General features: G+C 43.9%; 1 protein-coding gene across 2 annotated transcripts; it reads left to right on the top strand.

Annotated features, from left to right (window-relative positions):
- Positions 1–1,405: 1,405 nt before the first annotated feature.
- On the top strand, positions 1,406–25,017 carry pdcd6ip (programmed cell death 6 interacting protein). Of its 2 annotated transcripts, none has more exons than XM_035795727.2 (18): positions 1,406–1,719; positions 9,164–9,218; positions 9,384–9,453; positions 13,504–13,631; positions 14,254–14,407; positions 14,497–14,597; positions 15,284–15,400; positions 16,633–16,855; positions 17,670–17,793; positions 18,468–18,645; positions 20,497–20,608; positions 20,740–20,909; positions 20,995–21,243; positions 21,380–21,514; positions 21,734–21,828; positions 22,041–22,158; positions 22,613–22,800; positions 22,943–25,017. In XM_035795727.2, the coding sequence occupies exons 1-18, from the start codon at positions 1,514–1,516 to the stop codon at positions 23,166–23,168; spliced, it is 2,649 nt and encodes an 882-aa protein (XP_035651620.1). In that variant the 5' UTR covers positions 1,406–1,513; the 3' UTR covers positions 23,169–25,017. The 2 variants fall into 2 exon arrangements, with proteins under 2 accessions (XP_035651620.1, XP_035651619.1); XM_035795726.2 differs by having other exon boundaries at positions 15,269–15,400.
- Positions 25,018–26,814: the final 1,797 nt, after the last annotated feature.

Genomic DNA, 26,814 nt, shown 5'->3' with positions numbered 1-26,814 from the left:
CGAGTTACACCAGGAACGCACAATCACTGCTCAGACTGTCCGCAATAGGCTGAGAGAGGCTGGACTGAGGGCTTGTAGGCCTGTTGTAAGGCAGGTCCTCACCAGACATCACCGGTAACAACGTCGCCTATGGGCACAACCCTCCGTCGCTGGACCAGACAGGACTGGCAAAAAGTGCTCTTCACTGACGAGTCGCTGTTTTGTCTCACCAGGGGTGATGGTTGGATTCGTGTTTATCGTCAAAGGAATGAGTGTAACACAGAGGCCTGTTCTCTGGAGCGGGATCAAGGTGGAGGGTCCGTCATGGTCTGAGGCGGTGTGTCACAGAATCATCGGACTGAGCTTGTTGTCATTGCAGGCAATCTCAATGCTGCGTGTTACAGGGAAGACATCCTCCTTCCTCATGTGGTACCCTTCCTGCAGGCTCATTCTGACATGACCCTCCAGTATGACAATTCCACCAGCCATACTGCTCATTCTATGTGTGATTTCCTGCAAGACAGGAATGTCAGTGTTCTGCCATGGCCAGCGAAGAGCCCGGATCTCAATGCCATTGAGCACGTCTGGGACCTGTTGGATCGGGGGGGGGTGAGGGCTAGGGCCATTCCCCCCAGAAATGTCTGGGAACTTGCAGGCCTTGGTGGAAGAGTGGGGTAACATCTCAGAGTAAGAACAGGCTAATCTGGTGCAGTCCTTGAGGAGGAGATGCACTGCAGTACGTAATGCAGCTGGTGGCCACACCAGATACTGACTGTTATTTTTGATTTTGATCCCCCCTTTTGTTCAGGGACACATTCAATTTATCTTAGTCACATGTCTGTGGAACTGGTTCAGTTTATGTCTCAGTTGTTGAATCTTGTTATGCTCATACAAATATTTACACGTTAAGTATCCTGAAAATAAACCCAGTTGACAGTGAGATGACGTTTCTTTTTTTGCTGAGTTTATTAAGCTGCAATATGTAACTTTTTGGGCAACCACCAAATTCACAAAGATGTTAGTTATAGATCTGTCATTCTCAATGGAAGCAAGTCTCAGAAGCAGTAGATATGTTCTATGTGCGCTATTTGTATGCGTCCCTTAAGTGTATTTTTTTCTTCTTGAACTTTTGGTTTTGTACACCAGCTTCAAACAGCTGAAAATACAATATTTTTGGCTAGTGAAAATATTTCACAGGAGTTAAGATCGTACGATGATTATCTACACTACATAACTGAAATTATGCAAACTTTTAGAATTTTAGCAACCAGGAAATGGCGGAGCACCTTTAAATATAAATAATCATAGACATGTCCTGTCTAAATAAAGCCCTTAATGTAAGCATCCAATAACATGAAGAAAAAAATACATCATGTATTGCGCCTGTCCAGCCCTCACTGCGTCTGCGCAGCTCGCTCTATGCGTCAACGTCTTCTGACGTTTGCAGCAGAATCCAGGAAGTGAGGAGCCGCCTGTTGTTTTTGCCGATTGATAGTCCTTTCACATTTTATTTGTTACTTTTCGCGGGGCAAAAATGGCGACTTTTATTTCTGTCCCGTTAAAGAAGTCGTCAGAAGTCGAACTAGTTAAACCGCTCTCGAAATTCGTTACGGCGACATACCCAACGGGCGAGGATCAAGCTGAGTATATCCGATCCGTGGAGGAGTTGAACAAGCTGCGCAAGAGTGCTCTGGGGAGGCCGCTCGACAAACACGAAAGCTCGCTGGAAATCCTCCTGAGGTTTGAAATACAGCTGCACTGACGTAACTAGCTAACTCCAGCTAGACACCTAACAGTTAACTAGCTATTTCACCTGTTTGGAAATGGCTGGGCTACTATTTAACTCCATTGCCGCACCCTGAAATTCTCGGAAGCAGTTTTTCCTTTTGAGTCATGTGTTTAACAATTTATGAAAAGTTAACGCATTGACAATCAATGTCCATGTGATGCTACTGTAATAGCTCAATAACGATTTCTACATGTGAAATGAACCTGCTGTCAATTAGTAAAGTAACTAGCTAGCTTGTTTAGCTAGCGAGTTAACTAACTTCCATGTTAGCCAATTCCAATAAACATTAGCTTAAAACAGTGACAATTAAGTAATGGCTATTTCCTTGCCAGAAGTTACGGACCCTACAAGCGTAATGGTAGGGTATGTATTTTCTGACAGGGGTATTTCCCAGCTGGCATCCTCATGAGTCAGTTTGACCGGCCCCAATATCAAATTTGAATGTGTCATTGTCAAATTTTCTAACGTCATCAAAATCTCCATGTTTCTAGCCAGTGTTTATTGATATGTTATTACAACATTATACAAGTAATGTTAGTTTCAGGAGGGTTATGTGGGGGTGGTTTCAGGATAGCTAACATTATCTCCTGTGCCATAAAGACTCAGACTCCTTGGAAGGTCCCTCACTATCACTTCTTGATAGATACTCAACTGATCCAAGATCTCGGTGGGAGGATGCAACACTACATAACTTTCAGAGTAGAAGTAGGCTGTGCTATATAATGTACATTTAATATAGTCTGCCTGCCTCCGAGGCATTATTCAGCTAAATCCGAGCCATCTCATCTAAACAGAATACCCACACTGGGAGATGGAAGGAATGTTTTGCATAGAGTTCCATGGAGGAAACTGGACTGTTATTTGGTTAACAAACCTCCTCTACCCTACCAAAGATGTGTCTCCAGTCCTGTGTGATATCACCACATGTATCTTGGAGTGGTGACCTATTGACTTTTCTGATTTTCTTTCCTCAGTTTCTCCAGCCAGTCATCTATTCTATACAGTAGGCTACTAGTGATATGAGCAGGATTTAGACTTTGCTCCCCTGTATAGAATCAATTGACTAATAGTTTAGCATTGTATTGTCCACAGAGCATTATTTAATACTAGTGCATTACAATAGTTACAATAGAGCATCTCTGTTTGTTGTAAGGAGTGTTTGCTGGAGGAACTTATTCAATGTTAGCATAGGCTTCCTAACTACAAGATGGGATAGGGACATGCTATTGCTGGCCTACAGTATGTTAACGTTCTGGCTACGCTTTGCTATACAGAGTGGGTAGATGCCTAGGAGGTGAATCTTAGCATTGTAGCCTCTTAGCTCTCAGCTCATGTACAGAGTGAGCCATGTGCCAGGTAGCTATGGCAACGGGCCTTGTATTCCATATCCCTTTCACAGCTCTGCAGACAGACTGCCATTGTGTCAGCAGCAGTAGTCTAGTCACCAGCAGACCTGTCTAGGACAGAACTCTAAACTGTAAAAAGTTATTTGTTTTCCATCAAATACTTGAGGTTCGCATGTTCCACATTAACTACCCCGGTGTAATGGATCCAATGGAAATGTACCCAAAAATGCAAACTCTGTATGTACTTTGGTCCCTACCAAGTAGTCACAGCCTTGCTAATCTTAGTGTAACCATGGTAACCATTGTTTGGACCTAAAAACCTTCAGTGCACCCACCGAGCGACCGCTCTTCTCCTCCCTCTCCCGTTCTCCCTACTGTTTTACCCCCCTCCCTCTCCTTATTTTCCCATTCTCTCACTGCACTTCTGTAAGTACTCCTCATTCCCTCCTTCCTTCACATTCCTTCATTGCCTCTCTGACCTGAGAGTCAACTATAGTACCAGGTTTGTTCCGCCAATTAGGTGCCTTTTGTCCGAGACGCAATTAGGGATGCACGATATATTGGTGAACATATCGGAATCGGCCGATGTCGAGTTTAACACCTGATGTGCAAAACCATGTCACAGCTGACGTGCATACCTATATAACGAAGGTACAAGACGTAATGATGCCACGTACAATTTTGAGCTATAAGTGCAACACAGCATTCTTAAACGAGACCACAATATCTGCTGTGTTGCTCGAGCAGTCAACAAGTCAACATTTCAGTGTAACAACTCAAAGGTGAAATCCATTAAAGCCAAGATAATGGAATTCATTGCCCTTGATAATCAAACGTTCTCTGACGTGGGGGATGTTGGCTTTCGCCAACTGGTCGAGCACCGATTAACAATACCAAGTGTGCAATTTTTTCGATGTTGCCCTACCGGAGTTACACAGTAATAGCATCACTGCTATGAGCTTCACGACATACATACTATGGAACGCCGTTTGTATATACAATGCTCAAAAAAAATAAAGGGAACACTAAAATAACACATCCTAGATATGAATGAAATATTCTTAAATACTTTTTTCTTTACATAGTTGAATGTGCTGACAACAAAATCACACAAAAATGGTCAATGGAAATCAAATTTATCAACCCATGGAGGTCTGGATTTGGAGTCACACTCAAAATTCAAGTGGAAAATCACACTACAGGCTGATCCAACTTGGATGTAATGTCCTTAAAACAAGTCAAAATTAGGCTCAGTAGTGTGTGTGTGGCCTTCACGTGCCTGTATGACCTCCCTACAACGCCTGGGCATGCTCCTGATGAGGTGGCGGATGGTCTCCTGAGGGATCTCCTCTCAGACCTGGACTAAAGCATCTGCCAACTCCTGGACAGTCTGTGGTGCAACGTGGCGTTGGTGGATGGAGCGAGACATGATGTCCCAGATGTGCTCAATTGGATTCAGGTCTGGGGAACGGGCAGGCCAGTCCATAGCATCAATGCCTTCTTCTTGCAGGAACTGCTGATACACTCCAGCCACATGAGGTCCAGCATTGTCTTGCATTAGGAGGAACCCAGGGCCAACCACACCAGCATAATAACTACATAATTGACTGTTGCTATCGAAGTCATTCTAAAGGATAGGTTTAACAGAGCAAATTAAGTATAACCATACTCCTATTAGTAATATCAATAATAATATTTAGTCCTATATAGCCTTTTACAAGGGGTCTGAGGATCTCATCTCGGTACCTAATGGCAGTCAGGCTACCTCTGGCGAGCACATGGAGGGCTGTGCGGCCCCCCCAAAGAAATGCCACCCCACACCATGACTGACCCACTGCCAAACCGGTCATGCTGGAGGATGTTGCAGGCAGCAGAACGTTCTCCACGGCGTCTCCAGACTGTCACGTCTGTCACATGTGCTCAGTGTGAACCTGCTTTCATCTGTGAAGAACACAGGGCGCCAGTGGCGAATTTGCCAATCTTGGTGTTCTCTGGCAAATACCAAACGTCCTGCACGGTGTTGGGCTGCAAGCACAACCCCACCTGTGGACGTCGGGCCCTCATACCACCCTCATGGAGTCTGTTTCTGACCGTTTGAGCAGACACATGCACATTTGTGGCCTGCTGGAGGTCATTTTGCAGGGCTCTGGCAGTGCTCCTCCTTGCACAAAGGCGGAGGTAGCGGTCCTGCTGCTGGGTTGTTGCCCTCCTACGGCCTGCTCCATGTCTCCTGATGTACTGGCCTGTCTCCTGGTAGCGCCTCCATGCTCTGGACACTACTGACAGACACAGCAAACCTTCTTGCCACATCTCGCATTGATGTGCCATTTTGGATGAGCTGCACTACCTGAGCCACTTGTGTGGGTTGTAGACTCCGTCTCATGCTACCACAAGAGTGAAAGCACCGCCAGCATTCAAAAGTGACCAAAACATCAGCTAGGAAGCATAGGAACTGAGAAGTGATCTGTGGTCCCCACCTGCAGAACCACTCCTTTATTGGGGGTGTCTTGCTAAATGCCTATAATTTCCACCTGTTGTCTATTCCATTTGCACAACAGCATGTGAAATGTATTGTCAATCAGTGTCGCTTCCTAAGTGGACAGTTTGATTTCACAGAAGTGTGATTGACTTGGAGTTACATTGTGTTGTTTAAGTGTTCCCTTTTATTTTTTGAGCAGTTTGCTATGGAACACCGTTTGAGTCTTTGCGTGTCAAAATTATACAGTAGTACAGTTAAATCTGTACAAAAAAAGTCAACAAACAAGCAAACACACATTCTTATTTTCAATGATGGCTTAGGAACGGTGGGTTAACTGCCTCGTTCAGGGGCAGAAAGACAGATTTTCACCTTGTCAGCTCGGGGGATCCAATCTTGCAACTTTAACTAGTCTAACGCAATAACGACCTGCCTCTCTCTTGTTGCACTCCACAAGGAGTTACGCGAATACAGTAAACCAAGGTAAGTTGCTAGCTAGCATTAAACTTATCTTATAAAAAAACAATCAATCATAATCACTAGTTAACTACACATGGTTGTTGATATTACTAGATATTATCAAGCGTGTCCTGTGTTTCATATAATCTGACTGAGTATACAAGTATCTGACTGAGCAGTGGTAGGCAGAAGCAGGTGCGTAAACATTAATTCAAACAGCACTTTTGTGCGTTTTGCCAGCAGCTCCTCATTTTGCGTCAAGCATTGCGCTGTTTATGACGTCAAGCCTATCAACTCCTGAGATGAGGCTTGAGTAACCGAAGTGAAATGGCTAGCTAGTTAACCCTCGCTAATCTTCGTTGTGTTGCTGGGTCGAGCCCAGGGAGGAGCGAGGAGAGGGACGGAAGCTATACTGTTACACTGGCAATACTAAAGTAGCCTAGCTACAGGGTAGCCTAGTGGTTAGAGCGTTGGACTAGTAACCGGAAGGTCATCCAATAGTCAAAGGTTAATGAAATACAAATGGTATAGAGGGAAATAGTCCTATAATTTCTATAATAACTACAATTTAAAACTTCTTACCTGGGAATATTGAAGACTCATGTTAAATGGAACCACCATATGTTTTGAGCAAGGAACTGAAACATTAGCTTTCTTACATGGCACATATTGCACTTTTACTTCTCCAACACTTCGTTTTTGCATTATTTAAACCAAATGGAACATGTTTCATTAATTATTTGAGGCTAAATTGATTTTTATTGATGTATTATATTGTTAAAATAAGTGTTCATTCAGTATTGTTGTAATTGTCATTATTACAAATAAATAAATACAAAATTGGCCGATTAATCGGTATCAGCTTTTATGGTCTTCTAATAATCTGTATCGGCATTGAAAAATCATAATCGGTCAACCTCTAGTCAATACTGTTGAAACTATTTCATCTGGAGTTTTTATTTATTTTTACACATTTAAATATTTGTAGCTACTTTTTAAGTAAATTCCTGCACTCAACTTGTGCAATACATTAGGAGATAAAGAAGATTGCGTTCTTAATTTCACCTGTCACAATTTTTCATTATGAAGCTTACTAGTAGTCCCCAGTTACGTGGTGTTTGTTTACAAGCACTCATGGACGAAAGCCTTGTGAGTCACTCGCAGCATGTGCCAGGTGGTCTAGTTACAGTATAGAGTTCACAAATATTCTCCAACTATGTATCATATCTATTTAGTCAACTGTCTAAAATTCACTAAATGCTCTGCAGTTGTCCATTTGGTTTGTTCATTTAGAAGCTATCTAGCTAAGTGGTTAGCTTCTTCCAAAATCAAGCTTCGCTTGGAAACAGTAGAGAATGAATCAAGAGCCTTGCTGTCTAATACAGTGCATTCGGAAGTATTCAGACCCCTTCACTTTTTCCACATTTTATTTCGTTACACACTTATTATAATGTGTAATAAAAAATGTTCCATATTAATCTACACACACTACCCCATAATGACAAAGCGAAAAAAGTTTTTAAAACATTTTTGCAAATGTATGCAAATAAATCTAGTATTCAATAATCAGACTCTTTTGCCAGGTCGCAGTTGTAAATGAGAACTTGTTCTCAGCTAGCCTACCTGGTTAAAGAAAGGTGAAATAAATAAATAAAAATATGAGACCCGAAATTGAGTTCAGGTGCATCCTGTTTCCATTGATCATCCTTCAGATGTTTCTACAACTTGATTGGAGTCCACCTGTGGTAAATTCAATTGATTGGACATGATTTGGAAAGGCACACACCTGTCTATATAAGGTCCCACAGTTCACAGATCATGTCAGAGCAAAAACCAAGCCATGAGGTCGAAAGAATTGTCTGTAGAGCTCCGAGACAGGGTTGTGTCAAGGCACAGATCTGGGGAAGCGTACCAAAAAAATTCTGCATCATTGACGGTCCCCAAGAACACATTGGCTTCCATCATTCTTAAATGTAAGAAGTTTGGAACCACCAAGACTCTTTCTAGAGCTAGCTGCCTGGCTAAACTGAGCAATCTGGGGAAAAGGGGATGTGGTCATGGAGGTGACCAAGAACCCGATGATCACTCTGACAGAGCTCCAAAGTTCCTCTGTGAAGATGGGAGAACCTTCCAGAAGGACAATCATTTCTGCAGCGCTCCACCAATCAGGCCTTTATAGTAGAGTGGCCAGACGGAAGCCACTCCTCAGTAAAAGGCACATGACAGCCCACTTGGAGTTTGCCAAACGGCACCTAAAGACTCTCAGACCATGACAAACAAGATTCTCTGGTATGATGAAACCAAGATTGAACTCGTTGGCCTGAATGCCAAGCGTCACGTCTGGAGGAAACCTGGCACCATCCCTACGGTGAAGCATGGTGGTGGCAGCATCATGCTGTGGGGATGTTTTTCAGCGGCAGGGACTGGGAGACTAGTCAGTGTCGAGGGAAAGATGAACGGCGCAAAGTACATAGAGATCCTTGATAACCTGCTCAGGACCTCAGACTGTGGCGAAGGTTCACCTTCCAACAGGACAATGACCCTAAGCACACAGCCAAACAACGCAGGAGTGGCTTCAGGATAAGTCTCTGAATGCCTTGAATGGCCCGGCCGGAGCCCGGACTTGAACCCGCTCAAACATCTCTGGAGAGACCTGAAAATAGCTGTACGCTCCCCATCCAACTTGACAGAGCTTGAGAAGATCTGCAGAGAAGAATGGGAGACAATTCCCAAGTACAGGTGTGCCAAGAACTAGTGGCTGCCAAAGTTTCTTACTGAGTATAAATAAAACAACCCTGAAATATCACATTTCTATAAGCATTCAGCAGGTAGCCTAGTGGTTAGAGCGTTGGACTCGTAACCAAAATATCCCTGATCTGACAAGGTTAAAATCTGTCGTTCTGCCCCTGAACAAGGCAGTTAACCCACTGTTCATAGGCCATCCATTGTAAATAATAATTTGTTCTTAACAGACTTGCCTAGTTAAATAAAGGTTAAATAAAAATACAAAATTCCAGAGTATCCTGGTATGGCACAAGGCAGGTATGAGAATCTGGATTCCGCCCAAGCGTAGTTGGTCAGTAACACAGTCAATAACATCTCTCTTTTCTGTAGGTATTATGATCAGCTGTGTGCCGTGGAGCCAAAGTTTCCCTTCTCTGAAAACCAGGTACATATAACCTCTCATCCACTCAATACAAAATACACACTGCTGAAAACAATATAATACAGTATGTGTCTGCGTGGTACAGAGAATCACGTCACACATGAAACGCTAATAAAAAATAAGGTTTGTCTGATAATGTTGCTAATCTCTCTTTCTGTGTTCCTGCAGCTGTGTCTAACCTTCACATGGAAAGATGCCTTTGATAAGGGCTCACTGTTCGGCGGCTCAGTCAAACTAGGTACGCTACACACACACACACACACACACACAAGGCTTGCGGGCATGGTTGTTCCAGTAGGTGTAGGAAGCAGTAATATTGTATGATGTGTGTCCGCTCCTTGTCTTTTTCAACATACCAAGGTTTCCGTTCCCCGGATTTTGGCCGGTCAAATAAATTAAAAGACGATAAATTCAATCGTATGTGGCCAAATTGCCCAGGGCTGCCTATCATAAACCCAGACTTTGCGCTTCAGCACCATTCTCTCACTCATTACACTCTGCCTTATGTACATGCACCTGCTGCTAAGGAGAGAGGAGCTTTGGCCTAGGCTACTGTTGATTGCGAAGATGGAGACCTTTTTAATTTAAGTAAAATTAAAGTTAGAGTATGCCTACAAGGGGGAATGTCCTCCGTATGGACAAGTTTTAATATTGTAGGTGTCAAAGACACCAGAAATGTTGGTGTGGCTTCTGTGCAACTCGCTCATTGTTATTATTTTAGGCCTATTTAGTCATCTAAACCAGTTCTTTAAATATGCCAAACATGTTTTGTTTCATTCTGTTGTAATTTTCTTTAGCTTAATTAAGTTCCAACTGTAATGTTGTGTTTGCCGCAATATAATATCCTGCTTGTATTTTCCCTATGAACAATGGCTAGACTTAATTACTTTTGGTCTGGCTATTACACTGCCGGCCTATGATATGAAGGCACTGTGTTCCGGCAGTCCAACTGACTTGCACTCCTTGAACTTGAGGCGAGGAAGAATGTTCTAAGCCTACCATAGTTACTCCTGTAATCTAACAATAATGCTTATCTTTATTTTTTTAAATCCGATAAAACATGTACGAATTAGCTGTACAGTCGTGGCCAAAAGTTGAGAATGACACAAATATTAATTTTCACAAAGTCTGCTGCCTCAATATCTTTAGATATTTTTGTCAGATGTTACTATGGAATACTGAAGTATAATTACAAACATTTCATAAGTGTCAAAGGCTTTTATTGACAATTACATGAAGTTGATGCAAAGAGTCAATATTTGCAGTGTTGACCCTTCTTTTACAAGACCTCTGCAATCCCCCCTGGCATGCTGTCAATTAACTTCTGGGCCACATCCTGACTGATGGCAGCCCATTCTTGCATAATCAATGCTTGGAGTTTGTGGTCCTTCTGTAGCTCAGTTGGTAGAGCATGGCGCTTGTAACGCCAGGGTAGTGGGTTCGATTCCCGGGACCACCCATACGTAGAATGTATGCACACATGACTGTAAGTCGCTTTGGATAAAAGCGTCTGCTAAATGGCATATATTATTTATTATTATATATTATTTGTCAGAATTTGTGGGGTTTTGTTTGACCACCCGCCTCTTGAGGATTGACTACAAGTTCTCAATGGGATTACGGTCTGGGGAGTTTCCTGGCCATGGACCCAAAATATCGATCTTTTGTTCCCCGAGTCACTTAGTCATCACTTTTGCCTTATGGCAAGGTGCTCCATCATGCTGGAAAAGGCATTGTTCGTCACCAAACTGTTCCTGGGTGGTTGGGAGAAGTTGCTCTCGGAGGATGTGTTTGTACCATTCTTTATTCATGGCTGTGTTCTTAAGCATAATTGTGAGTGAGCCCACTCCCTTGGCTGAGAAGCAACCCCACACATGAATGGTCTCAGGGTGCTTTACTGTTGGCATGACACAGGACTGATGGTAACACTCACCTTGTCTTCTCCTGGCAAGCTTTTTTCCGGATGCCCCAAACAATCGGAAACGGGATTCATCAGAGAAAATGACTTTAGCCCAGACCTCAGCAGTCCAATCCCTGTACCTTTTACAGAATATCAGTCTGTCCCTGATGTTTTTCCTGGAGAGAAGTGGCTTCTTTGCTGCCCTTCTTGACACCAGGCCATCCTCCAAAAGTATTCGCCTCACTGTGCGTGCAGATGTACTCACACCTGCCTGCTGCCTTTCCTAAGCAAGCTCTGTACTGGTGGTGCCCCGATCCCGCAGCTGAATCAACTTTAGGAGAAGGTCCTGGCGCTTGCTGGACTTTCTTGGGCGCCCTGAAGCCTTCTTCACAACAATTAAACCACTCTCCTTGAAGTTCTTGATGATCCGATAAATGGTTCATTTAGGTGCAATCTTACTGGCAGCAATATCCTTGCCTGTGAAGCCCTTTTTGTGCAAAGCAATGATGACGGCACGTGCCATTTGCATGGCAAAGAGGGACTTTGCAATTAATTGCAATTCATCTGATCACTCTTCATATCATTCTGGAGTATATGCAAATTGCCATCATACAAACTGAGGCAGCAGACTTTGAAAATTAATATTTGTGTCATTCTCAAAACATTTGGCCACGACTGTATATATCTGTATAGCAGATGCAGTAGCCCATCTGACAAGGATAAAGAAATCCATGTCCTGTCATCAGTCTGCCATTATATCTCCATCTCTCTCTCTCTCTCTCTCTGGGGCTAGGACTAAGCTTTTCTTTCTTCTATATTTATGGTGCCGGATGAGATGGCAGCCATTTTACGGGCTCCTAACCAATTGTGCTATCTTGTGTGTTTTTTCACGTTATTTGTTACTTATTTTGTACATAATGTTTCTGCCGCTGTCTCTTATGACCAAAAAAAGCTTCTGGATATCAAGACAGCGATTATTCACCTCGTACTGGACAAATATTTTTTTCTTTAACGTGTCTACATGCAAAGGATTTACTTCAGACACCAGACAAGGCCCAAATTCCCGTCATTCGCATGAAGAAGAGACAGATTTCGGGGACGTGGGTCCGTGTGCCTTGTAAGGATCCGACGGCGAGTGTGTAGTCCGCCTCAACCATCAGTCCTATTAGCCAACGTGCAATCATTGGATAATAAACTGGATGAGCTCCGATCAAGACTATCCTACCAATGGGACATTAACTGTAATATCTTCTGTAGCTCAGTTGGTAGAGCATGGCGCTTGTAACGCCAGGGTAGTGGGTTCGATTCCCGGGACCACCCATACGTAGAATGTATGCAGACATGACTGTAAGTCGCTTTGGATAAAAGCGTCTGCCAAATGGCATATATTATTATTATTATGTTTCACTGAGTCGTGGCTGAATAAGGACATGCATAACATACAGCTGGCTGAGTTTTCCGTGTATCGGCAAGACAGAACATCTGCCTCCGGTAAAGACAAGGGGTGTCGGTCTGTGTCTATTTGTAAATAACTGCTGGTGCACGAAATCAAATATTAAGGAAGTCTCAAGGTTTTGCTCGCCTGAAGTAGAGTATCTCATGATAAGTTGTAGACCATACTATTTACCAAGAGTTTTCATATATATTTTTCGTAGCTGTAAATTTACCACCACAAACCAATGCTGGCACTAAAACGGCACTCAACGAGCTATATAAGGCCATAAGCAAATAAGAAAATGCTCATCCAGAGGTGGTGCTCCTAGTGGCCGGGGACTTTAATGCAGGAAAAATTAAATCTATTTTTACCTCATTTCTACCAGCATGTTAAATGTGTAACCAGAGGAGGAAAAAAAACTTTAGACCACCTTTACTCCACACAGATTTTTTAAATATTAATTTCATACAGTAGATGCAATGCCCTGATGCATTTAGTGATCAGATCTCTGACAGCTGAACCGTAAGGTGGACAATTGATATTTGAGGAAAGTTAAAACCAATAAAACAGACTATAAAGTTCTGCATATGCTAAACATCGAAACACAAGGGATAGTGTTTTTGTAATTTGTTAAAAGGCTGGTTTTAAGGACACTTAAGTGTGGCTCATTTGGCCAATATCCCTTGTTTATTGATTGTGCTGGCTGCATGGATGGATGCCCTAATGGGTTACTTTCCCAATGCAGATGGATGACCGGTACAGTTCTCAAATGTCATCTTTCAGGTCACTTGTCCGGTGCCAAATGTTCCTAATGGAAACCCTGCAACGTAAATGATTACCTGTCTGTGGCATGTGTAGAGCTGGGCCGGCGTGTGCTATCTCCCAGTGAGAGGTAACCTCTGTAACCCTATTGTGAGGTATGTCAGCCTGATGAACAGGTGTGTGTGTTTTAGCCCTGGCCAGTCTGGGCTATGAGAAGACATGCGTGTTGTTCAATGGAGCAGCGTTGGCAAGTCAGATCGCTTCAGAACAAAACCTGGACAGCGATGAAGGACTGAAGGCCGCAGCCAAATACTACCAGGTACTACTATAGTAATGCTACAATACTACCAGGTTCTATAGTAACACTACTATTTATACCACATCTAATTACTACAGTACTACAAATACTACAGCCAAATACTACCTGGTACTACTATAGTAATGCTACAATACTACCAGCTTCTATAGTAACACTACTATTTATACCACATCTAATTACTACAAATACTACAGCCAAATACGACCAGGTACTACTATAGTAATGCTACAATACTACCAGCTTCTATAGTAACACTACTATTTATACCACATCTAATTACTACAGTACTACAAATACTACAGCCAAATATGACCAGGTACTACTATAGTAATGCTACAATACTACCAGGTTCTATTAGTAACACTACTATTTATACCACATCAAATTACTACAGTACTACAAATACTACAGCCAAATACTACAAAAATCTATAGTAATACTGCTATTACTACCAGGTATTACTACAGTACTGCTAATGATATTACAGCCAATGACTACCTTTTTTTATAATAATACTTGAATTCTACGTAGTAATAATATAACCAATAACAACCCCCCCCGTCTGTCTGTCTTTCCATCTCTCTCTGTCATACACTCTCTCTCCCTCCTCCACCCCCTCCAGTTGGCAAGTGGAGCATTTGGTCACATTAAGGACACAGTGCTGTCGGCTCTGAACAGAGAGCCTACAATGGACATTTCTCCTGAGACCGTAGGAACCCTCAGTCTCATCATGCTGGCTCAGGCACAGGAAGTCTTCTTTCTCAAGGCTACTTCAGGTACACATATGTCACACACACACATGCTATACCCACACATTGCACGTGTGTGCATAAATTAAGTAACCATGGTATCGTTTGCCCTACAGATAAGATGAAGGACGCCATCATCGCTAAACTGGCCAATCAGGCGGCAGATTTCTACAGCGACGCCTTCAAGCAGTGTCAGTACAAAGAGAACCTGCCCAAGGTGTGTGTGTGTGTGTGGGGATAACACTCAGGGTGTGGAACTTTCCCCATTTCTCTCATTTCACTATCTCTGTTCTGATTGGTTGTTTACCATACAGTCTCCATTCTGATTTGTTATTCACTACCTGGGCTGTTTTCTCATTGGTTGTGCTTGTTCACTACTTGGGCTCTATTCTCAGTGGCGCTTTCATCGTCTCACCCCCGTTCTTATTGGTCTCTCACTACCTAATAATGAGCTTCTGAAATGATGTGTGTGTTTGAAATCTGACTGACCTGTCTTACTACTAAAAGACACACACAGACACACACACACACACACGTTCCGGGGTGGGAATACATGGGCTGGACTTTGCAGACACACACACATGTTCTGGGGTGGGAATACATGGGCTGGACTTTGCAGACACACACACACTACTTTGTAATAAAGTTTGGGTGAATGTTGCAGAAAGATTAATCACTCACTGTTCTGTTCTCTCTCCCGTTATCCTCCGCTCTCTGCATCCCTCGTGGTGGTGTGTGTGCTGTGTTCCTGATTTGGCTTCTGTGACGTGAAACTCGTTTGTGATTTGCTCTTGGCGGTGTTGTTCTTTGGTTTTCCCTTTGTTTGCATGTATGTGTTTTGGTTTGCCCCATGTGCGCACTGCTCTGTGGTTGCTTCTCCCTGGTCAGTGTATTTATTTCCAGGAGGTGTTGCCGGTGCTGGCAGCTAAACACTGCATCATGCAGGCCAACGCTGAGCTACACCAGTCTATCCTCGCCAAGCAGAAGAAACACTTTGGGGAGGAGATCGCTCGCCTGCAGGTACACACAAACAGCACTCTAACCCAGTGGTGCTTACAGTGTAGCCCACCTGAAAATGTAGTGATTTTCCTATGACCAAATACAGTGGCAAGAAAAAAGTATGTGAAACCTTTGAAATTACCTGGATTAATGCATAAATTTGACATCAAATTTGATCTGATCTTCATCTAAGTCACAACCATAGACAAACAGTGTTCTTAAACTAAAAACACACAAATTGTTGTATTTTGTCTATATTGAATACATAATTTATAAATTCACTGTGTAGGTTGGAAAAGGTATGTGAACCCCTCAAAATATTCTGTGGACAGATGAAACTACAGGAACACAACACTGTGGAGGAAAAAAGGCCCAGCACACCAACATCAAAACCTCATCCCAACTGTAAAGTATGGTGGAGGGAGCATCATGGTTTGGGCTGCTTTGCTGCCTCAGGACCTGGACAGCTTGCTATCATCGACAGAAAAATGAATTCCAAAGTTTATCAAGACATTTTGCATGAGAATGTTAGGCTATCTGTCCGCCAATAGAAGCTCAACAGAAGTTGGGTGATGCAACAGGACAACAACCCGTAAGACAGAAGTAAATCTACAACAGAACGGCTTCAACAGAAGGAAATACACCTTCTGGAGTGGCCCAATCAGTCCTGACGTAAACCGGATTTAAAATGCTGTGGCATGACCTCAAGTGAGCGGTTCACACCAGACATCCCAAGAATATTGCTGAACTGAAACCGTTTTGTAAAGATGAATGGTCCAAAATTCCTCCCGTTTTGCAGGTCTGATCCGCAACTACAGAAAACGTTTGGTTGAGGTTATTGCTGCCAAAGGAGAGTCAACCAGTTATTAAATCCAAGGCTTCACATGCTTTTTCCTACCTGCACTGTGAATGTTTACACGGTGTGTTCAATAAAGACATGAAAACATGTAATTGTTTGCATGTTATTAGATTAAGCAGACTGTGTTTGTCTATTGTCATGACTTAGGTGAAGATCAGATTTTATGACTAATTTATGCAGAAATCCAGGTAATTCTAAAGGGTTCACATACTTTTTCTTCCCACTGTAAACACAACCAATCAACCAAAGTCCTCATACATTGTTTTCTATTCTCTCGTTCTCTCCATCCCTCAGCAAACTAATTAGTGAAGAGTCTAGCCCTGCTTTATGGTTGACAGTGTGAAGGATCCGACTATCATTCATTCCTCTTCTCTCCTTCCCTCCATCCATGCAGCATGCTTCAGAGCTGGTGAAGACGGTCGCGTCTCGCTATGATGAGTACGTCAGTGTGAAAGACCTTAGTGATAAGATCAGCCGTGCTCTGACCGCAGCTAAGAAGGACAACGACTTCATCTACCACGACCGCGTCCCTGAGGTCAAAGACCTGGAAAACATCGGCAAGGCAGCGCTGGTCAAGGCTACCACCATCACACCTCCACTCAGCGCCAAGTTCACTGGTGAGAGACCGAATATACACACAACCACTCAGCGCCAAGTTCACTGGTGAGAGACCGAATACACACACAACCACTCGGCACCAAGTTCACTGGTGAGAGACCGAATATACACACAACCACTCGGCACCAAGTTCACTGGTGAGAGACCGAATATACACACAACCACTCAGCGCCAAGTTCACTGGTGAGAGACCGAATACACACACAACCACTCGGCACCAAGTTCACTGGTGAGAGACCGAATACACACACAACCACTCGGCACCATTTCACTGGTGAGAGACCGAATACACACACAACCACTCGGCACCAAGTTCACTGGTGAGAGACCGAATACACACACAACCACTCGGCACCAAGTTCACTGGTGAGAGACCGAATACACACACAACCACTCGGCACCATTTCACTGGTGAGAGACCGAATACACACACAACCACTCGGCACCAAGTTCACTGGTGAGAGACCGAATACACACACAACCACTCGGCACCATTTCACTGGTGAGAGACCGAATACACACACAACCACTCGGCACCAAGTTCACTGGTGAGAGACCGAATATACACACAACCACTCGGCACCAAGTTCACTGGTGAGAGACCGAATACACACACAACCACTCGGCACCAAGTTCACTGGTGAGAGACCGAATACACACACAACCACTCGGCACCATTTCACTGGTGAGAGACCGAATACACACACAACCACTCGGCACCAAGTTCACTGGTGCGGGGGGGCACACTGTGTAGATGTCTAAAAGAGTTTGTTAACGTGTGGGTTAGTTTCTGACGTGTGTGTGTCTGTATAGACTTGTTTGAGAAGATGGTGCCCATGGCTGTGCAGCAGAGTATGAGTGTGTACAGCCAGAGGAAGGCTGAGACCGTCAACAGACTGGTAGGAACCATGAGGGAAGCTACTAACCTCTGCAACGGGTATGGATGTTACTTTGATCATTTAACAATTGAATCGTTATTTTTTTCTACTCTATTGATTTCAATACATTACATTATCAACACAGTCAACAGCACCCGGTTAAGTCATCATACACTGAGTTGACAAAACATTAAGAACGCCTTCCTAATATCCCCCCCCTTTTGCCATCAGAACAGACTCAATTCGTCAGGGATGTTGGCCCATGTTGACTCCAATGCTTCCCACAGTTGTGTCAAGTTGGCTGGATGTCCTTTGGGTGGTGGACCATTCTTGATACACACAGGAAACTGTTGAGCGTGAAAAACCCAGCAGTATTGCAGTTCTTGACACAAACCGGTGCGTCTGGCACCTACTACCAAACCCTGTTCAAAGGCACTTAAATATTTTGTCTTGCCCATTCACCCTCTGAATAACACAATCCATGTCTCAATTGTCTCGAGGCTTAAAAACCCGTCTTTAACCTGTCTCCTCCCCTTCATCTATACTGATTGAAGTGGATTTAACATCAATAAGGGATCACAGCTTTCACCTGTTCAGTCTGTCATGGAAATAGCAGGTGTTCTTAATGTTTTGTACACTGTGTAGGTCATATTTATTGGTGGTGAATTGCGTTAATAACTAAACAGTGTGTTGGCATGTCTATATTGATCATGTATTGATCATTTAACAACAGTGTCCTGGCATCTCTGAACCTGCCTGCGGCTCTGGAGGACCTGTCTGGAGATTCTATCCCACAATCCATTATTGAAAAGGCCCATGCCATCGTCCAGCAGGGGGGGCTGCAGAGCATAGAGCAGCTGATCAGAGACCTGCCGGAACTACTGACACGCAACAGAGAGATCCTGGATGAGGTCTGTATATACACACACACACACACACACGCGTGTTCGTATTAGAGGTTGACCGATTATGATTTTTCAACCCCGATACCGATTATTGGAGGCCCAAAAAAGCCGATACCGATTTAATCGGCAGATTTATTTTATTTATTTATTTATTTATTTTCGTTTGTTTTTGTAATAATGACAATTACAACAATACTGAATGAACACTTATTTTAACTTAATATAATACATCAATAAAAATCAATTTAGCCTCAAATAATTAATGAAACATGTTCCATTTGGCAAAAACAATGTTTTGGAGAAGTAAAAGTGCAATATGTGCCATGTAAAAAAAAAAGCTAACGTTTGAGTTCCTTGCTCAGAACATGAGAACATATGAAAGTTTGTGGTTCCTTTTAACATGAGTCTTCAATATTCCCAGGTAAGAGGTTTTAGGTTGTAGTTAATATAGTATTTATAGGACTATTTCTCTCCATACCATTTGTATTTCATATACCTTTGACTATTGGATGTTCTTATAGGCACTATAGTATTGCCAGTGTAACAGTATAGCGTCCGTCCCTCTCCTCGCTCCTACCTGGGCTCGAACCAGGAACACATCCACAACAGCCACCCTCGAAGCAGCGTTACCCATCGCTCCACAAAAGCCGCGGCCCTTGCAGAGCAAGGGGAATAACTACTCCAAGTCTCAGAGCGAGTGACGTTTGAAACACTATTAGCGCACACCCAGCTAACTAGCTAGCCATTTCACATCGGTCACACCAGCCATTAGGTTGATAGGCTTGAAGTCATAAACAGAGCTGTGCTTGCGAAGAGCTGCTGGCAAAACGCATGAAAGTGCTGTTTGAATGAATGCTTACGAGCCTGCTGCTGCCTACCATCGCTCAGTCAGACTGCTCTATCAAATCATATACTTAATTATAACATGATAACACACAGAAATTCAAGCCTTTGGTCATTAATATGGTCGAATCCAGAAATTATCATTTTGAAAACAAAACGTTTATTCTTTCAGTGAAATACAGAACCGTTTGGTATTTTATCTAATGGGTGGCATCCCTAAGTTTAAATATTCTTGTTACATTGCACAACCTTCAATGTTATGTCATAATTACGTAAAATTCTGGCAAATTAGTTTGCAATGAGCCAGGCTGCCCAAACTGTTGCATATACCCTGACTCTGCGTGCAATGAACGCAAGAGAAATGACACAATTTCACCTGGTTAATATTGCCTGCTATCCTGGATTTCTTTTAGTTAAATATGCAGGTTTAAAAATATATACTTCTGTGTATTGATTTTAAGAAAGGCATTGATGTTTATGGTTAGGTACAGTTGTGCAAGGATTGTGATTTTTTTCGCAAATGCGCTTTTGTTAAATCATCCCCCAGCGTTGCATCGATTATATGCAACGCAGGATATGCTAGATAAACTAGTAATATCATCAACCATGTGTAGTTATAACTAGTGATTATGATTGATTGTTTTTTTATAATATACGTTTAATGCTAGCTAGCAACTTACCTTGGCTTCTACTGCATTCGCGTAACAGGCAGGCTCCTCGTGGAGTGTAATGAGAGGCAGGTGGTTAGAGCGTTGGACGAGTTAACTGTAAGTTTGCAAGATTTGATCCACCGAGCTGACAAGGTAAAAATCTGTTGTTCTGCCCCTGAACAGGCAGTTAACCCACCATTCCTCGGCCGTTGTTGAAAATAAGAATAATTGGGCAAATCGGCGCCCCAAAATACCGATTTCCGATTGTTATGAAAACTTGAAATCGGCCCTAATTAATCGGCCAGTCCGATTAATCGGTCGACCTCTAGTTCGTATACCCATGATGTGTAATGTGTGTTTGTAGTCTCTGAAGATGCTGGATGATGAGGAGTCGACAGACAGCGAGCTGAGATCCAAGTTCAGCCAACGCTGGAACAGAACTCCTTCTGGAGACCTCTACAAACCACTCAGAGCGGGTACACACACTCACACACCTATTCATGCCTACACACACATCCAAAAACAAACATACTGATATGTGTGGTGTTGTGTACTACCTTGGAATCAAATGATAATTATTTCTGCTTCTCTACCTCCGGCGGTCCAGAGGGGGGTAACTTCCGTAGCGTGTTGGACAAGGCAGTGCAGGCTGACCAGGTGGTCAGGGAGCGTTATAATGCACACTGTGAGATGATCGCTCTCCTCTGTAAACCTGAGGCTGAACTCACCGCTGCCATACCTTCAGCCAACCCTGCTAAGACATTGCAGGGCAGCGAGGTGAGGGATTTTGTGTGTGTGTGTGTGTGTGGTGTGTGGGTGTGTGTGTGTGTGTGTTCTAACTATGTATTCTCTCTCCCTCTAGGTTGTGAGTGTGTTGCGTTCCCAGTTGTCCCAGCTAGAGGTGGTGAAGAGAGAGAGGGAGGTGCTGGAGACGGAAATTAAGGGCGTGACCTTTGACATGTCCTCCAGCTTCCTGACGGCTCTGGCTCAGGACGGGGCCATCAATGAGGAGGCACTGTCAATGAGCCAGCTTGACCAATCATACGGCAGCTACAGCCAGAGGGTTCAAGCCAGCCTCCGCTCTCAGGAAGAGCTGTTGGGCAACGTGCAGGTAGGATACAGACACAGAGACACACTCGCCTAAACACCCCTATACGCAATTTCCACAAATACTTTTTCAGATGTCGAGAAATGTTACTTTATCGATTCTCTCCTTCCATCTCCACCTGTTGATTGTCTCCCCCCAGGCATCTCACCAGGAGTTCTCCAGTCTGAAGCAGTCCAACTCGGAGGCAAATGATCGTGAGGAGGTGTTGAAGAAGCTGGCCTCGGCCCACGACAGCTACGTTGAGATCACCAGCAACCTCAGAGAGGGCACCAAGGTAACCGTCACCTAGGGAACGTCAGGGAGGGTTGTTTCTAGGGAATGGGTGGGTTGTCCAGGGAAAAGGAGGACTGTTTCTAAGACGGTGTCACCCAACAATACACATTTTTGTTCTAACCCCCTGACAATCACAACAGGTTGAACTTGACAAGGGCTTGATTATTGGATGACTTTGGTTGTCTCTCAATCTGACCAATCACCTTCTCGCTCTCTGTAGTTCTACAATGACCTCACCGAGATCCTGCTGAAGTTCCAGAACAAGTGCAGTGACATCGTCTTCGCCCGCAAGACAGAACGGGATGAACTGCTGAAGTATGTGGTGATGATGTCGTCTCAATAACGATTCAGTTGTTATGAATATTTGTAATAATCACTGTATTGTGTTATTAGTGAAATATCATTGATTCTGTTTTTATGTGATTGGTGATTTATGTGAACTAGAAGTGACCATGACGAGCAACTGATGTTGGGGTTGCCTTGGTGACCAATGACTGACATTTCTGTTGTTGTGGTTACCCACCCAGGGATTTGCAGCAGAGCATCGCCAGGGAGCCCAGTGCCCCATCCTTCTCTGTCCCCGCCTACCAGACTAACCCCACCCCCACCGCCACTGGACCAACCCCCGCACCAAGGACTGTCTTCGTAAGTAGCCAATCACAGCTGGGTGGCTCCTCCCTCCAGCCCAATCAGAGGGCAGCTCTATGCCAATGAGGATTCAATTAAACTTGCCCGGTTCACTGGGTGGGCGAAATTTGCATCGGGTGAAAGTGATTGCATTCATTTGTAACCGAGGTGTCTCCCGGGTGTGAGTTGTGCCCATTTCAAAGCCGATGGCGAAGTTGGCTCAACAGAGTGATGTATGTGAGGCACGTGGCGTATTGACTTACGATTTGCACGACAGAGACATGACTTACGGTCACGACAGAGACATGACCGTAATGTTGTCTCTTATTGTGACGTTGTAAAAATATCCCGTTTCAAGCAATCAGTGAAATGTTTGTTAACCACTTTACATCAGCAGTTGTCACAAGGTTTACTATTGATCTGTTTTGACTGATGTTTAGTGACCTCTGATCTTTCCCTCTTCCGTTTCCAGCAACCTCAGCAGCCCCAGGCGAAGGCCCAGCCTCCCGAGCGGCCCCCTCCCCCTGCCTTCACCCCCCAGGCCGCCTCCGCACCAGGCAACCCTCCCAGTAACCAGCCTCAACCAGTAAACCCCCCACCTATGGCCCCTCCCTCACAGGCCCAGGGACCGCCTTACCCCACATACCAGGGATACCCCGGGTGAGTCAATCAAATCAATCATTATCCTTATTGTCCCAGTTGGCTGTGTGCGTTGCACAACTGTAGCCCGTCTGTTGTTCATCTCACTATCCCTGTCTTCTCATTTTCATATACACTAACCTCTCTTTCTCTGTATCCTCAGGTATGCCTACCAGATGCCTATGGGTTATAACCCGTATGCAGCGTACGGCCAGTACAACATGCCCCCCACTATGCAGCCTAACATGCAGCCCTACGTCCCCTATCAGCAGGCCCCAGCACCCGGACAGGGAGGCTACCCTGTGGTCCCCCCCACACAGCAGCACCCCTACACCTACCAACAGCAGCCCCAGCAACCACCACAACAGCCATACTACCCACAACAATAACTACTCTCTCACTCCTCTCCTCCATCCCCCTCCTCTGCTATCGCTACTCCGACCGACAGCAGAAACTATGCTACTACGCCCAGCAATAACTCCTCAATCTCTCTCTCTCTCTCCCTTCTTCCTCTGCCTTACTTACGTTGCACTTCTAGCACTCCACCTTTCACCTTTGCTCTCTCCCTCCCTCCCTCTACCTTCTCTCCCTCCCTCCCTCTACCTTCTCTCCCTCCCTCCCTCTACCTTCTCTCCCTCCCTCCCTCTACCTTCTCTCCCTCCCTCCCTCTACCTTCTCTCCCTCCCTCCCTCTACCTTCTCTCCCTCCCTCCCTCTACCTTCTCTCCCTCCCTCCCTCTACCTTCTCTCCCTCCCTCCCTCTACCTTCTCTCCCTCCCTCCCTCTACCTTCTCTCCCTCCCTCCCTCTACCTTCTCTCCCTCCTCTACCCTTTATCCTCTACCCTTTATCCCTCCCTTCTCTTCTTCCCTCCCTCCCTTCTCTGCTCTACCCTCTCCTTCTCTGCTCTACCCTCTCTCCCCTCTCCCTCTCTGCTCTTCCCTCTCTGCTCTACCCTCCCTCCTCTACCCTCTCTCCCTTTCTCCCTCCCTCCTCTTCCCCCTCTCTCTCCCTCCCTCATCTACCCTCTCGTGCTTCTTCCATCACTCCCTCTACATACTCATCTACAAACCAGCTCCTCTTTTTTTTCATTTTTTTTCATATTATTTTTCTAATTATTGCTTTAATTGTTTAAGTCCTAACTTTTCTTCCTGATATACCTGACTTCCTGGTATGGGTCTAGGTCAAAAATATACCGGTTAGGATAAGAGGATTCCATAAGTCTTTGCATAAATGCAGAAGAATTCTAAACAATGGGACGAGCAATGCGGAGCCAAAATGACGAAGTAAATTTTAGCAGTACAGAACGTTTGCCATCAAGTGGAAAATTAACACAATTGTAGTGAATTTCAGCTAACTAGTCAGCAAACACATAGCATAACTGTTTTACTGTCATTCTATTCATTTAAATGTGTTTCTAGTCATCTACAGACCCTTTATTTTTCCGACTGATTGTCACATTTTCAATGCTAATCCTGTAGAATCAGCAGTGGCGCTGGTCCAATTACTTTATTTATTTTCGAATGCTGCCGCATGGAATTATTGATTATTGCGTTGTCCTAATCTGTATATATTCGGCCTAGATATAGAACACTAGAGGAGCTGCATGTCATTCTTGGATGAGGAGGGTGTGTCATGATTCCTTATTTGGGAGCAAGTGGGAGAGGTCACATTCAATGTTACTGAATGAAGAACCTGAGGACCCAGGGTTGTATTCAGTAGGGAGAAAATGTTTAGAAACGGAATGAAATGGGGGTTTACAGCTTGAACTTTTGCAATAAGAGAAGCAATTCTTCCTTGTCTGTTTTCAAACCGTTTTGCTACTGAATACGACCCAGCTACGATCACTCAGCTTAACGCCTGGCGCTTCTATAACAACTATATCATATTTTTGTAATGTATAATACTTATGTAATAATACTTATGTAATAATCCAATAAAAATGGCTGTCGGTTTTTCTAATTTAGATAAGGACTGTTGGAGATGCACTCTCGCTGTCTCTGTTCTGTCTCCCTCTCAATTATCACTCCTCTCTCTCTATCACTCCTCTCTCTCCATCACTCCTCTCCTCTCTCTCTCTGTGGGGATGTGTCTTTCTGTTTTACAATCAGAGTAAAGCTGTAAATGGCTGTAGATGTTTTTCTGGGATAAAGGTTATTATATATAAAGACTGTGGTTAACCCAACGACACAGTGTTTCTCTTTGGTTCTAATGTGATTAAACCACCTCTGCATACCAGACACCTGTGTGTGTGTGTCTGGGTATTTTACTTTCTGCTGAACATATTCTTGGTCTTCAGCACCATAGACATATACCATTTATACATCCTTGCCCAGTCTGCTAAAAGCTACTGATACAATATTCTACATCATGTTGCTGTAGTTAAAGGTAGTAGCCAACAGAGGGCAAGTATTTTTATTTAACTTGGCAAGTCAGGTATGAACAAATTTATTTACAATGACGGCCTACCAATATTTAAAAATAAATACTATATATATATAATTTGTTCATACCTGACTTGCCAAGTTAAATAAAAATACCTGCCCTCTGTATATATATATATGAGACAACACTACATAAAGAGACCTAAGAAAACAACATAGCAAGGTAGCAACACATGACAACACAGGATGGTAGCAACACAACATAACATGGTACAAACATTATTGGGCACAGACAAGAGACAATACGTCACGCAGAGCATCCACAACTGCCAATAAGAGTGTCCATAATTGAGTCTTTGAATGAAGAGATTGAGATAAACCTGTCCAGTTTGAGTGTTTGTTGCAACTCATTCCAGTCGCTAGCTGCAGCAAACTGAAAAGAGGAGCGACCCAGGGATGTGTGTTCTTTGGGGACCTTTAACAGAATGTGACTGGCAGAACAGGTGTATGTGGAGGGTGAGGGCTGCAGTAGGTATCTCAGATAGGGGGGCCTAAGAGGGTTTTATAAATAAGCATCAACCAGTGGGTCTTGCGACGGGTATACAGAGATGACCAGTTTAGAGAGGAGTATAGAGTGCAGTGTCCTATAAGGAGCATTGGTGGAAAATCTGATGGCCGAATGATAAAGAACATCTAGCCGCTCGAGAGCACCCTTAGCTAGCGTGGGTAGGATGGTCATCTGAATCAGGGTTAGTTTGGCAGCTGGGATGAAAGAGGAGCGATTACAATAGAGGAAACCAAGTCTAGATTTAACTTTAGCCAACAGCTTTGATGTGTGCTGAGAGAAGGATAGTGCACCGTCTAGCCATACTCCCAAGTACTTGTTTGAGGTGACTACCTCAAGCTCGAAACCCTCAGAGGTCGTAATCACAACTGTGGGGAGAGGGGCATTCGTCTTACCAAACCACATTAATTTTTTTTTTTTTTTACTTCACCTTTATTTAACCAGGTAGGCCAGTTGAGAACAAGTTCTCCTTTACAACTGCGACCTGGCCAAGATAAAGCAAAGCAGTGCGACATAAACAACAAAACAGAGTTACACATAAACAAACAACACAATAGAAAAATCTATGTACAGTGTGTGCAAATGTAGAAGAGTAGGGAGGTAAGGCAATAAATAGGCCAGGGAGGTGAAATAATTATAATTTAGCATTAACACATATATGTGCAGATGATGATGTGCAAGTAGAGCAAGAGGATAAGTAACAATATGGGGATGAGGTAGTTGAGTGTGCTATTTACAGATAGGCCGTGTACAGGTACAGTGATCGGTAAGCTACTTTGACAACTGATGCTTAAAGTTAGAGAGGGAGATAGAATCCAGTTTCAGTGACTTTTGCAATTCGTTCCAGTCATTGGCAGCAGAGAACTGGAAGGAAAGGCGGCCAAAGGAAGTTTTGGCTTTGGGGGTGACCAGTGAAATATACCTGCTGGAGCGTGTGCTACGGGTGGGTGTTGCTATGGTGACCAGGGAGCTGAGATAAGGCGGGACTTTACCTAGCATAGACTTATAGATGACCTGGAGCCAGTGGGTTTGGCGACGAATATGTAGTGAGGGCCAACCAACGAGAGCATACAGGTCGCAGTGGTGGG

The sequence above is a fragment of the Oncorhynchus keta genome, chromosome 20 (genome assembly GCF_023373465.1).
Source record: "Oncorhynchus keta strain PuntledgeMale-10-30-2019 chromosome 20, Oket_V2, whole genome shotgun sequence".
Lineage (NCBI taxonomy): Eukaryota > Metazoa > Chordata > Actinopteri > Salmoniformes > Salmonidae > Oncorhynchus > Oncorhynchus keta.
The sequence above is the reverse complement of the archived record's forward strand: the minus strand, read 5'-3'. Positions and strand labels throughout refer to the sequence as shown.

Bases quoted from the DNA above. Each gene is read 5' to 3' on its own strand.
- pdcd6ip (XM_035795726.2), top strand. From the start codon at position 1,514: ATGGCGACTTTTATTTCTGTCCCGTTAAAGAAGTCGTCAGAAGTCGAA. The intron at 9,454-13,503 runs GTACGCTACACA...TGTGTGTTTTAG, and splicing joins CGGCGGCTCAGTCAAACTAG to CCCTGGCCAGTCTGGGCTAT. The intron at 15,401-16,632 runs GTACACACAAAC...CCATCCATGCAG, and splicing joins AGGAGATCGCTCGCCTGCAG to CATGCTTCAGAGCTGGTGAA.